Below are 12,650 nucleotides of genomic sequence, written 5' to 3'. Positions count from 1 at the left end.
GTATTCAACCATATGTTTTTTAATCATCATTACAATTGTCCAATGTGGGGCCTCACCCTCAATTTCAACAAAGGCCCCACATGACAACACTTCATTGGTTGTTAGACTCGAGTCATGTCTCCCATTCACTATATTGATGTGACTTTGAGATTTGTATGACACAAAGTTTGTCCCCCACATACCACACATCTTTGGACATAGTCCAACCTAGACCATCACATGGGCATGTTCATACTTCAAAGGCACAATACCATAATCCATGACAAGCCTTCCTTAGAACTATTGATTACAAACAAATGAGACGTCCACTTGGTCCCATTTAAACATTCAATGCTTGAATGCCAGCACGGGGCAAACCAAGCATTTGTGACGATTAATTGAAGAGCTAATTGGTACGAAGAAGGATTAGTGTAAGCTAAGAGTCAAGAGGATGCATTGACAATGATGCTAATGATGATTAATTGAAGTTAATGGCAAGACTTGATGATGCAGAGTCATTTCTGTAATTTTCTTATACTACTTTCCTATGCATTACAGTTTTACAGAGACATCTTACGTTTTGCTGGTCCTCTCTTTCTTTCTTTCATTCTGTTCTGTTCTGTTCCCAGCTTCCATGGCGGCCTCAAGCTCTACCCAGAGACGGCCCCTGCTCCTCCCTCAGACCAAACCGAAGAGCAAGATCAGACGCCGTGCTTGGATCTTTAAGAAGGATTGCATTACCAAACAGATCAGAACCCTCGTCTTGTTCGCTATTGCCATCTCTTCCATAGCCATTTTCAAGATCGGGTTTCCTCACACTTTGCTCACTCGCTCTTCGTCGACATCATCTTCTTTGCAGGCATATGTTTCTTCCTTAACTCTACTGAATGCCACCGAAGTTAAAGAAGCTAGAGTAGATATACAGATGAGCGAGCTTTATGATGAAATTGAGTTCAGAGACCTTGATGGTGGTGCTTGGAAACAAGGATGGGATGTGAAGTATAGGGGAGATGAATGGGATAAAAAGAAGCTTAGAGTATTTGTTGTTCCCCACTCTCATAATGACCCTGGTTGGCTTCGCACTGTTGAAGAATACTATCAAGAGAGATCACGCAACATCCTCTCCACCATTGTTGCTGCTCTTAGCAAGGTGAATCTTTTGTTCAAATTTCTTTTATTAATTCTTTGAGTTTTTAAGAGCAGTTATATATATAATGCTATATGATTGGGATTCAAGACAGGGACGAGAACATTTAGAGCACATTCACCTTCCCTTCATTGAATTGTAGTACAAAAATTGATGTTTTTATTGATCCTATGTAATTGAAGGTCTGTGTTTGAAAGTGATTGTTTATTTGTTTTCAGAGCATATACTTATTTTCTTTCGTGTTTGCAGATTCAACATTACTAGACTTGCATTTAATTATGCTATGATACCACCATTGTGGTTTTTTTTGAGAATACCTCCTCATGAAGAAACTGGTCATGATTCTAGAAACATGTTTAGTATTTTTTCTGAATACTCATCAATCTCATATTAAAGATCAATGCTGTCATGAATACTGCCTTACTTTCTTTTTCGACCTTTTGATTAACTTGATATAATTTCATTAGCTCCAGAAAAGGCCTCATGATCAAAAGGTAGTTCACTAAAGAGTACTGAAGATAATTTATACTTATGAAGACCTAATTTCTGTTAATGATTTACACTAGGAATAGTTGAGAAAATTTATGATAGGGAAAACATCAGTATGGAACAAGTGAAATGTGTGAATTGATTCAGTCCAAGACAACACTGAAAATATGGCTTCTTAAGCATGTAATTCCTGTATCCTATTACTTAATCATAGGCCTATACATTTCTCGTATGTTGCTCATAGCTATATGATGTTTAGTGTTAACATTTCATGAAGGTGATATGCATTTCAAGGGGATGAAATGTGTTCGGGGTGGAATAACTTATGCAAAGGCTTTGCAATAGCAACTTTACATTCAGCTAGAATAGAAGGGAGGTGTTTGAAAAAGAAAAAGAGATGGGTTCTTGATCAATTGCATGTACTCTATGGCATTGAACAAGCTAGTATATTGTATATTGATATATATGTAAATGGAGGAGTGTGAACTGGAAGCTGTGGTAGATAACAATTTATCCACAAGTGATATTAGCAGAATAATGTAAATAAAACACCTAAAAAAAGATTAATGTGTTAAAACATAACTTGAAGTGTGCATTATCATTGAAGTGTGCGTCTTAGCTTAAGCTACTAACTATTGTGGGTTCTTGATATTGTCACTATATTTTCTGCAGGATAAGAGAAGGAAATTTATATGGGAAGAAATGTCCTATTTGGAAAGGTGGTGGAGAGATGCATCCCATTCTGAAAAGGAAGCTTTTATTAAACTAGTAAAGAATGGACAACTTGAAATCGTTGGTGGTGGCTGGGTCATGAATGATGAAGTATGTGTGCTTTCTATTTAGATTTTGTTTACGTAAAGTCTTTGGTCCAGGTTTCATATTAGTTTGTTCTTTCTATAGTTGATGGGTAGCCGAGTGCATCTCTTGCATGACTATATCCTTGAACTGGAACTTCCAGAATGCAGCAAAACTCAATGGGTCTGTCAATTTGGCTAGAATTTCTCATGGTTGGAGATTTGATACAGAATGGATTCCCAAAAACCTTGTTTAAGATTACAAAACCTGTTGAAATGGAATTGTTAAATACACATGAAATTTAGATTTCCCCTAAAGACCAGTGTTCCTTTCAGTGTTTCATTGTTAACTGGTTGCACATACTTGTGCCAAGCTGTATGGTTTACACCTAGAGCATGTGTTGTCTCATATGTCAACCCTCAAATATGGCTGAATGAAAAGTTTTTTGTCAGTATTGAACTATCCAGTACATCTGATATCATCTAGTAATACATTTCATTTTTCCTTCCATCGAGAAAGTTCAATTTAGACTTACTAAAAATAGTCTCATGTAGCACCACGTTTCATGTTCTTTTCTGAAAAGTTCAATTTGGTTTATTTATATCAAATCACCTTGGCCGCAATTTAGTTTTCTAATCAAAGTATGGGTTATGTTGATGTGTATCAGGCAAACTCTCATTATTATGCTATCATTGAACAGGTATGTTCCCATATCCATTCCATATAAAGCTTATTTGAACAATGTAATGGTTGCTCCTACCATCAGGACTAAGATATCTCCCATATATTGCAGATAACAGAGGGAAATCTTTGGCTTCTAAACACTGTGGGTGTCATCCCAAAGAATGCATGGGCTATTGATCCCTTTGGACATTCACCAACCATGGCATATCTATTGAAAAGAATGGGTTTTGAGAATATGCTCATTCAGAGGACCCACTATGAGGTAAAGAAAGCTCTTGCACAGCAACAGAATTTGGAATTTTTCTGGAGGCAAAGCTGGGATGTATCCAATACTACAGATATTTTCTGCCATATGATGCCATTTTATTCGTATGACATTCCGCATACATGTGGTCCAGAGCCAGCTATATGCTGCCAATTTGACTACTGGCGTTTACCAGGGTATGGTTCTGCACAGCGTTGTCCGTGGGGATACGATCCACAAAGAATAACTATAAATAATGTTCATGAGAGATCTGAGAAATTATTAGACCAGTATAGGAAAAAGTCTACCTTGTACAAGACCAATACTCTCCTGGTTCCCCTTGGAGATGATTTTCGCTATATCACACATGGAGAAGCAGATATACAGTTTGAGAACTACCAGAAGATCTTTGATCACATTAATACACACCCCCAATTCAAAGCAGAAGTACAGTTTGGGTCATTAGAAGACTACTTCACAGCTGCGAAAGCGGAAATGGATGCAGAAAAGGACAAGTCAAAGTTCCCATCATTGTCAGGAGATTTTTTTACTTATGCAGATAGGGTACAGGATTACTGGAGTGGATATTATGTAACAAGGCCTTTCTATAAGTCCATAGACCGGATTTTAGAGGAGACATTGCGGGCCGCAGACATCTTGTTTTCACTCTCTTTGGCATATTGTCAAGGATCAGATCTAGATGCTTTCCCTTTGGCTTTTAGTCCAAAACTAATCTCGGCTCGGAGAAATCTTGCATTGTTTCAGCATCATGATGGGATAACTGGTACAGCAAAAAACCATGTGGTATTGGATTATGCAATAAGGATGCACTCAGCTCTCCTAGATCTAGAAACATTTATGGCACAAGCAGTAGGTGCATTACTTGGAAAAAGAGATGCCAAACCTCAAAGTGCAGATTTGGATATGTTTATGCCTGAGGTCAACAGGAAAGCACATGATATGATTCCAGTTAGGAATGTGGTTGATATCAGCTCTGGCAAAGTCCAGAGAGTAGTTATTTACAATCCTCTTGAAGAAACACTGAAACAGGTTATGATGCTTCCTGTGGAAACGACTGATATATGTATAGTTGATTCCAATTGGGAACCTGTAGAGAGTCAGGTTAGTCCAGAGTGGGTTGTTGGCGATGGTAACCATGCAAAACACAGGCTGCATTGGCATGCAGATATCCCATCTTTGGGCTTTCAAACATTCTTCATTTCTTCTGCCAAGAATTTGCCATCTTGTAAGCCCGCAGAGCTCGCACAAGTAAAGATCTTTAACTTACCACCAGCCTTCTCTTGCCCTTCCCCGTATGTGTGCACAAAAATAGAAGAAGAGATTGTCACAATACATAACCAACATCAGAGCTTGGCCTTTTCTGTTGAACATGGTCAACTCGTATATGTAAAGAACTTGGAAGATGGAACCAGATTGAGTTTAAAGGAAGACATCGCTTTTTATTCAAGTCGTGGAAGTGGAGCATATCTCTTTAAACCTGTGGGGGAAGCCAAGTCCATAATTCAATCAGGTGGGTCACTCATTGTGACTACAGGGCCTTTGATGCAGGAGGTTTATACACAACCAAAGAGTGATTGGAATCCCTCTCCATGCAGTCGCAAGGCTCGTCTTTATAATGGAAAAGACTCTATCCAAGTGTTTTCAGTGGAGATGGAATACCATGTGGAATTGCTAGACCATCAATATGATGACAAGGAGTTAATAGTCAGATATGAAACGGATCTGGATACCAGCAATACCTTCTTTTCTGACCTTAATGGTTTCCAAACCATAGCTAGAGAAAATAGAGAGAAAATTCCTCTCCAAGGTAACTATTATCCAATGCCATCACTTGCATTTATACAAGGGAGAGATGGGCACCGTTTTTCTATTCACTCTCATCAGGCACTTGGTGTGGCAAGCTTAAAAACAGGGGCATTGGAGGTAATGCTTGATAGGAGGTTAATGCGAGATGATGATAGAGGTCTTGGGCAAGGAATACTTGATAATCGGCCGATGGATGCTCATTTCCATCTATTATTTGAAAGAAGTGATCGAGTATTGCAACCTATTATAGCATCTGCTACCCATATGCCATCCCTCCTTTCTCATCGCGTATCAATGCAGCTAAGCTACCCGGTACACAAATTCCTCAGCAAGGTGGAGAATGCCTTGGAAGCAAGGAGCAGTTCACTCCGTAAAACCTTCTCACCATTGGCAGTAGAATTTCCGTGTGATTTTCATATAGTATCTCTGAAGGTTCCACAGCCTCTAGAATTCTTGAGGTCAAAGGCAACCGCGAAGTATGCTCTTACCATACATCGAAAGGGATGGGATGTTTCATATCACAAAAAGGACCAGTTACATTGCAGTGATGTGGGTGATAATGGTGGAAGGCTTGATTTATTTGATATTTTTAAAAATCTCCATGTGAAGAATGCAAAAGTATCATCTCTAAATCTAGTGCATGACAACTTACATTATGAGCTTAGTGAAGAGTCTTTGGGGAGGAAGCAGCGTGTAGGGTTTGGTGGGAAGAAGGGAGTGATCAATCTATTTCCCATGGAGATACTATCATTGAAACTTGAACTGAGTAATGGCAAATGAACTAAGGAATGTCAAATGTTTAACAAGTTATACTGAGGTTCAGGTTCTTGCCTTGTATTATTCTACAGGTTGGAAGTTCAAGCCCCACCTCTGGCCTGGTTGCCACGTATAGAATCAGAACTACCCCGCATCCAAAAGAAAAAAAGAGGAAATAAAAGACCTACACAATCCATGTAGATCATAAATTTTATTCAACAATATATATGGAGCCAATACTGCATTGCTGGATCAACGTTAGAGAAAAGATTTCAAGTCAATCTGAAGATGACTTCCAGTTGAGAATATGGTTCATTGCCAGTAGGTGAGTGAGCAGCTTACGAAATTTGTGAGATGAAAAAGAAAATGATATGTTTAGCTTTATTGCCTAAACAATTTTTACCCATCATTTAATGTAACAAAATGGTGAAAACATAGTTGAACATTTTCATAAAATGGAGTACATATTCATCAATACTATTTACAATTGTCTCTTGCACAACAATTCTTACCATTGCACATCAGTTCTATTTATGGCCAATGTCAAAGTAACTATTTCCTTTTTAGTTGATGTGTACTTTTATGCACTTGTGGTATTTTGCTTTTTGTAACACCTTAGTGAAAATAAAATAGAAAGATGATACCCAAACAATTGATTGTTATGGGAGACACCAAGGCACGACTAGTTGGAAACTCACTCCTTTCCCTAAAGGTGTACATGGATACAAAGCTTTGAAAGATTAATGTGACTTTACATCTTCTAGTCTTAAACTCACACCTTGTGATCTTGAAGATTCCATGTATGGCAAGCCACTTAACCAATGGTTGTGGAACTACCAACTTCCAACAAAATGTAGCTTCATACTAATTGGTCAATAATAGTTGTATTAGCTAGGTCTCTATGCAACATCCAACATGGGTTAATATATTGGGAAGTCGTTAACACCACTTTGTAAGCCATTAAGCATCAACCAATGAGTGATAAATGCAGAGAGGACCAATGTATAGACTTTTGCTAGATGAGAACATCAAACCCAACATGAAAAATTGAGACAATAACAAGAAGTCTGGTCATTTGATGGCTATCCTAACAGTAATGGGTTGCTAGTCGGGAAATTGATTATTCTAGGAAGTGGGATAAACACATAAGGACATATGGCATGTAGGAACAAGTGGTGGTCTGGGAGCAACGTGCATTGACCTATATAAAGGATATTGGCTACTCGCTTCATCATGATAGTTTGAGATGCTATCGAGAGTCTATTGGTGAGGTTAAGCTCTCTTCTTTAGATTGTGAAATTGTGTTCCGCATTGGTTGCTCATGTCATAATTGACTATAAAGATGGTCAATCTACTACCTCTATTGTCTCAAACATACTTGTACATTCCTATGCCACAATGAGACTCATCAACAAGTTATACATGTCCTTCCTTCTCGAAACAAGCTCACATTTAGGGCTTATTGCAAGGAGATTCATCTCTAGCAAGCTATACATGTCCTTCCTTCTCTAATTTGCATTGGTAACAATTAGACCTGATTGAAATGTCACTTTGTATTTTGTTTTCTTTTATCGTAAATTACTATGGAATGTAATTTCGGAGTTGAACCCATGACCTTGTAGTCTCCATTGGACAACATTACCAACTGAGCTACATCCATCTCCATGGAGACAGACATGATGATCTCTCTGGATGGGCCAGGCAATGGTAGCTCACTTCTACAGTATATATATATATAACTGGCAATGGCGTTCTTCATTCACCTCTGACAAGTAGATTGACAGAAGAAGACGACGCACAACAGCCCTCCTCCTCTTTGGGTGTCCAGCACATGTTTTCTTCTTCCTCCTGTTGATTTTTTTGTAAGTTTTAAGGTTCTTTGTTTTCTCTTTGCTTTGATTCATCGCTGCCTCTGATCAAAATCGAACGGAAGAGGAGAAGAATCCCGGGCTTTCTGCAACCTTCTAGGGTTTCTCTTTGTTACGAATAAAAGAATGAGAAGAGCACCGGCGTTTCTGCACAAAGGCTAGGGTTTCTCGGGTATAGGTGAAAATAGAAAAATAGGGTTTCTGTGCTTTAGAAGGAGGAGGAGATAATACGGTTTCTTTGTTTCATTTCTATATCTCTTCAAGTTTCTGAAACGGTTTTCTTGGATGCATTTGTGTGAAAGGAGAGAATCAGATCAACCTCAGATGCCGTTTCCTGCTATCAATTGTGACCAGTCTCTTGTAAGTCCTCATGGCACGAAACGTCAGAGGCGACCGAGTGTTAGATTAGGAGAAATAGGTGATCAACCTGCAGCTTTCATGACAGAAAGAAGACACAAAAAAGAAACAATAGATCCGTCTGCAGCTTTCACCACAGAACGAAGAAACAAGAAAGAAACAGCAGATCAATCTGCATTTTTCTTGACAGAAAGAAGAATGAAACAAACAATAGATCAGCCTTCTTTCCCGGCGGAAATAAGGAAGAATGAGATTTTGGATCAGAGTACATCTTTATTGACAGAGAGAAGAAAGAAAGAAATGGAAGGTCGCTTTTCTGCACCTTTCACGACAGAGAGGAGAAAAAAGCCCACATCTGTATTGACAAATAATACCAGATTGAAGGAGAATACAGCTGATTTGGAAAGAAACAGAGCTTTAGTCTCTACTCCAGGGAATCACAGAAAATCAGCCAGATCTTCCAAAACCTGGTCTTCCTTTCATCCAAACAATGGAAGGTTCCATGGTGATGGTGATGGTTTGCAGCATACTGTTATGCCTCCTGATGTTTCTTCCACATGCACTATTATAGTCCCTAAGGATAGCTGGCTGGATCAGAACCGAAACTCCCATGGTGCAGTTTGTGTGAGGTCTTCTGAGAAGTTTGTCAAGAACATCGACAGAGAAGTTCATAACATAGATAATGGCTCTAAATTGGATTCGTTTATGGAGAATGTAGAAGAGAATTCTGATCCAGAGGATTTAAAAGAACTACACTCTGATGATGCAGAGGATGGGAATGTAAACGAATCACATTCTGATGATGAAGAAGGGGATGCGAAGGACATACACTCTGATGAAGGAAATGAGTGCCATACGCCTGAAGGCTTTCGAGACTGTGATCTGGATGAGTTGGATGAGCAGAATGAGCAGAATGACATGAAAGAGACTAGTAATTCGATGGAGAGTAGGCCACAGGTAAAATCTCAACAAGAACAAATCTCTCAGAAGATCTCTAGGAAATACTTGCTTGAGGGAGGACAGGAGATACAGGTAAGAACTGGAGGCAATGTGTTGACTTGGAAAAACATAAAACAAAATTGCAAAGAACTCAAAAAGAATTGCGAAGATGATATTGAAACCAAGGCCTTGCAAGAAGAAAAACAATGGAATGATATATGTGAGCAACCGATCAGTGAGTGTCGTGGAAACAAAGAAGCCCCTAAACAGCATTCTCATTTGTTGAATGGCATAGCAGGATGGCTCGAAGATCTTGGTTTGACAAAATATGCACAACATTTCGAGGTGCATGAGGTTGATCCACAAGTCTTGCCTTTGTTGACCCTTGATGACCTAAAAGAGATGGGCATCCCTGCCGTCGGGTCTCGCCGGAAGATGTTCTGTGCAATTCAACAACTTGCTAACTGTCTGTAAGGATTAGAAACATTTAAATCTCATTCAACAGCTTGTTTATTTTGGCCATAGTTTTGAGAAGCTCATGTAGCCACTACTAGAAATATGCGACTCATCAACAGAAATCGGAATAATATATAAACCATAGCTTTAAGATGTTTATGGAAATGTTTAGTTTTCTAATACGAAGATATTTTGCTCTTCAGTGACATCTTGGAAACTGTCTTTTGAAGGACACAAATGATGTCTTATAAGCCAGTGGGTATTTGGGCCAGACCTTGACCAAGCTTCTGTAACTATTAGAAATGTGCTATTCAAACTTGCCAAAGAGGCAGAGATATGATAAGCCTTAATTAAGAAGCTTTTTGTGAATATTTGTTTATCTGGCATGTTAGCCAATGTCTTTCGTAAGAACATTTTACATACGAAGTCTTGGATCTGTTTTCTGTTCGTAATATTGGGTGTTTTTTTTGGAAAGATTGAGCAGCCTGAACACCTTGTAAAGATGGAAGAACAAGGATTGGTGATGGTTTATCAATGCTGCCAATGCTGCCAAGACGATGATATTATCGGTGGATGACATAAGTTAAAGAAGACCATATTTTAGTGGTAACACGTGTGTAATATTTGATGTACATCATAGCAATGATAGTCTCATCATACATGGTAAAATTAAAAGCAGAAACATCTTCAGACTGAGTAAGGAAGAAAGGCGTTGTGTAAAATGTAAATTAGCATTTGTAGGTTGCGTACACAAGCTTGTAAATCATTTCAGCATAAATAGATGGTACTGAGTAATGGTTTATTCACCCACAATAAATTCCTTTCTCTGTTTCTCAACAAAATCCTCTCATCTGGTTGGGTGCTAGACATCAGCAAATGGATTAAAAGATGGATTGGAAGATTTTTAGGCAGCCTCAAGTGATCATGTGAAGTATGTGATCATCAAAGAAAGATTAATGGAGGCATTGAGGATGAAGTTGCAAGATGCTAGAAAGTGCGGAATCAAGGGACATTACTTGACTGTCACTGTAAGTACATATGAAGAAATGCTCAAAAGAGTTCAATTCAAACCATTATCACTCCAATAAAAAACCACCGAATTGGATATTTTTACGTTTTTTAATCCCAACTTCAAGAGACATCTTATATGGAATCTGAGATTCCATAAGAATATTAGGTGACTAGATAAATTTGGTACAGAAGTGGAAGCCAAGACTATGTATTTATATGACCACAGGCAACCTCCTTAAGAGTCTAGACTCTCGATTTTAGAGAGAGATATAGCTTTTAACATTAACTAGAGACCGATTACCGTATGTCAATAACCATTTCTCATTCAACATTCTATAAATTTATTGGAGGGTTTCAAGAGATTCTTCTTTTTCTATGCTCCACAGAGGGTTACAGTGAAGCTGAGCTTTTCTTTTTTGGCAATTAGGTTTTTTCCTTTTTTCGTAATTAGTATGGTTTTCCTGTGAGAGCACTAAGGGCGGATCAAATTTGTTTTTGAGATGTTTCGGTAGATTCACATGTAAATGGAGTGGATAGATAGCCTATAGCTTGTCATGGCAAATTAGAATAGTTATTATATATGTTTGAGGATTTAGGCAGCCAAAGTGATTGTAGAATATGGAAAGTGGGATGATGTTATTCAACGTTATGGTGTTTCAAGTGTTGCTTTTATGGGGTAGAACTTAGTGCATGGAATGAAATAGAACAAATTTTGTGCTTGGAATGAAATAGAAAAAATTCAAAATTTGTTCTTACTCCATGTCAAATGGCAGTTTAATCCTCAACATCCTGAATGTCGTCAGATTTCTCCATTTCATGATGGGTTGTGCTGTTAGCTCAAATAAAGGTCAGCTGTCATCTGCTTGAAGATCGTAAAATTAATTGAATTGGAGGAAAGAGTTCTGTAATTCTATAGATAACAAATCAATCATATGGTTTTTGCTTCCAATGCATATAGTGTGTATGCACATTGAGAAATTATTGTGTACTGATGGTCAGTGGCAAAAATGCAACGAATCATTCAAAACATGGTGGGCAGTGTTTCTAGTAGAAGGTAATCTTCGAAAAAAAGTCGTGCATTTAGTTTCGCATAATCCGCTGGCATTCATTAAGAAAAAGAGTTTCTGGAATGAAGCTCATTTCAAGAAGGTTGTGTATTCAGTATTTTCTAAGGTAGGCACGGTTTGGTGTTTCATCAATCATTGCAAACACATAAAAGTAAAATGTATGGAAGCATTTCGTTGTATGATAATGGAAATAATGTTCATACATTCTTCACTGGAAGGATGGGTATGCTTAATTAATTCATGGAAGTGACGTGTGAGGCCTTGTGATTGTGATACATAATTCTATGCTTCAGATTACGTCAAAATAGATTCCTGGTGATACAATCCTGCTGTTTCTTCCAAACAAATACACTTGAATAATTCATCCCTGGATGATATATAGATCTTGCTACAAAATGGGGAGCTTCATGTTATGTTCGGAGAAGAAATGGTAATCCTTGAATATCTTCTTCAAATATTTACATAGAAAGGAGAATGTCCTTTTTGGATAAGCTCCAATGAGGAAAACAGTAGATGATGATTGTGATACATAATTCTATGCTTCAGATTACGTCAAAATAGATTCCTGGTGATACAATCCTGCTGTTTCTTCCAAACAAATACACTTGAATAATTCATCCCTGGATGATATATAGATCTTGCTACAAAATGGGGAGCTTCATGTTATGTTCGGAGAAGAAATGGTAATCCTTGAATATCTTCTTCAAATATTTACATAGAAAGGAGAATGTCCTTTTTGGATAAGCTCCAATGAGGAAAACAGTAGATGATCCAGTGATATGCATACGACAGCCCTCATTCACGCAGATTCACGTTAGTGTTTTGTAATTTAAATTATTTCTCACTAAGATTCGAATCATTGTCAACATCAACTTATTTTCAATCCCAATTTATGGATAGGCAATCTATACTAATCTTACAGTCAACTCCAATTAAATTTACTGTACCAATACGTTGGAGTGCTGCTACACTGCTCTTCAAGAAGTTTGTTGTTGTATTCTTTGACAAAATTTAAAAATATATATTGTAGC

General features: G+C 38.0%; 2 protein-coding genes across 2 annotated transcripts; both read left to right on the top strand.

Annotated features, from left to right (window-relative positions):
- The first annotated feature begins 575 nt into the window (after positions 1-575).
- On the top strand, positions 576-6,408 carry LOC147863566 (alpha-mannosidase 2-like). Its single transcript, XM_087319363.1, has 4 exons — positions 576-1,129; positions 2,288-2,437; positions 3,078-3,110; positions 3,204-6,408. Exons 1-4 carry the CDS (start codon positions 614-616, stop codon positions 5,943-5,945), a joined length of 3,441 nt encoding a protein of 1,146 aa, XP_087175489.1. The 5' UTR covers positions 576-613; the 3' UTR covers positions 5,946-6,408.
- A 1,387-nt stretch (positions 6,409-7,795) lies between these two features.
- On the top strand, positions 7,796-9,961 carry LOC147863565 (uncharacterized). Its single transcript, XM_087320143.1, has 2 exons — positions 7,796-7,967; positions 8,005-9,961. Exon 2 carries the CDS (start codon positions 8,075-8,077, stop codon positions 9,557-9,559), a length of 1,485 nt encoding a protein of 494 aa, XP_087176269.1. The 5' UTR covers positions 7,796-7,967; positions 8,005-8,074; the 3' UTR covers positions 9,560-9,961.
- The last annotated feature ends 2,689 nt before the right edge of the window (positions 9,962-12,650 follow it).

The sequence above is a fragment of the Azolla caroliniana genome, unplaced genomic scaffold, assembly GCF_043228905.1.
Source record: "Azolla caroliniana isolate FFs.n. ecotype wild unplaced genomic scaffold, voAzoCaro1.0.p SCAF_5, whole genome shotgun sequence".
NCBI classification, from domain to species: domain Eukaryota; kingdom Viridiplantae; phylum Streptophyta; class Polypodiopsida; order Salviniales; family Salviniaceae; genus Azolla; species Azolla caroliniana.
This window is presented reverse-complemented; position numbering and strand designations above follow the sequence as displayed.

Excerpts from the sequence above, each read along its gene's own strand:
- LOC147863566 (XM_087319363.1), top strand. The coding sequence starts at position 614 with ATGGCGGCCTCAAGCTCTACCCAGAGACGGCCCCTGCTCCTCCCTCAG. Across the intron at positions 1,130-2,287 it reads TTGTTGCTGCTCTTAGCAAG|GATAAGAGAAGGAAATTTAT; the intron begins GTGAATCTTTTG and ends TATTTTCTGCAG. Across the intron at positions 2,438-3,077 it reads GCTGGGTCATGAATGATGAA|GCAAACTCTCATTATTATGC; the intron begins GTATGTGTGCTT and ends GATGTGTATCAG.
- LOC147863565 (XM_087320143.1), top strand. The coding sequence starts at position 8,075 with ATGCATTTGTGTGAAAGGAGAGAATCAGATCAACCTCAGATGCCGTTT.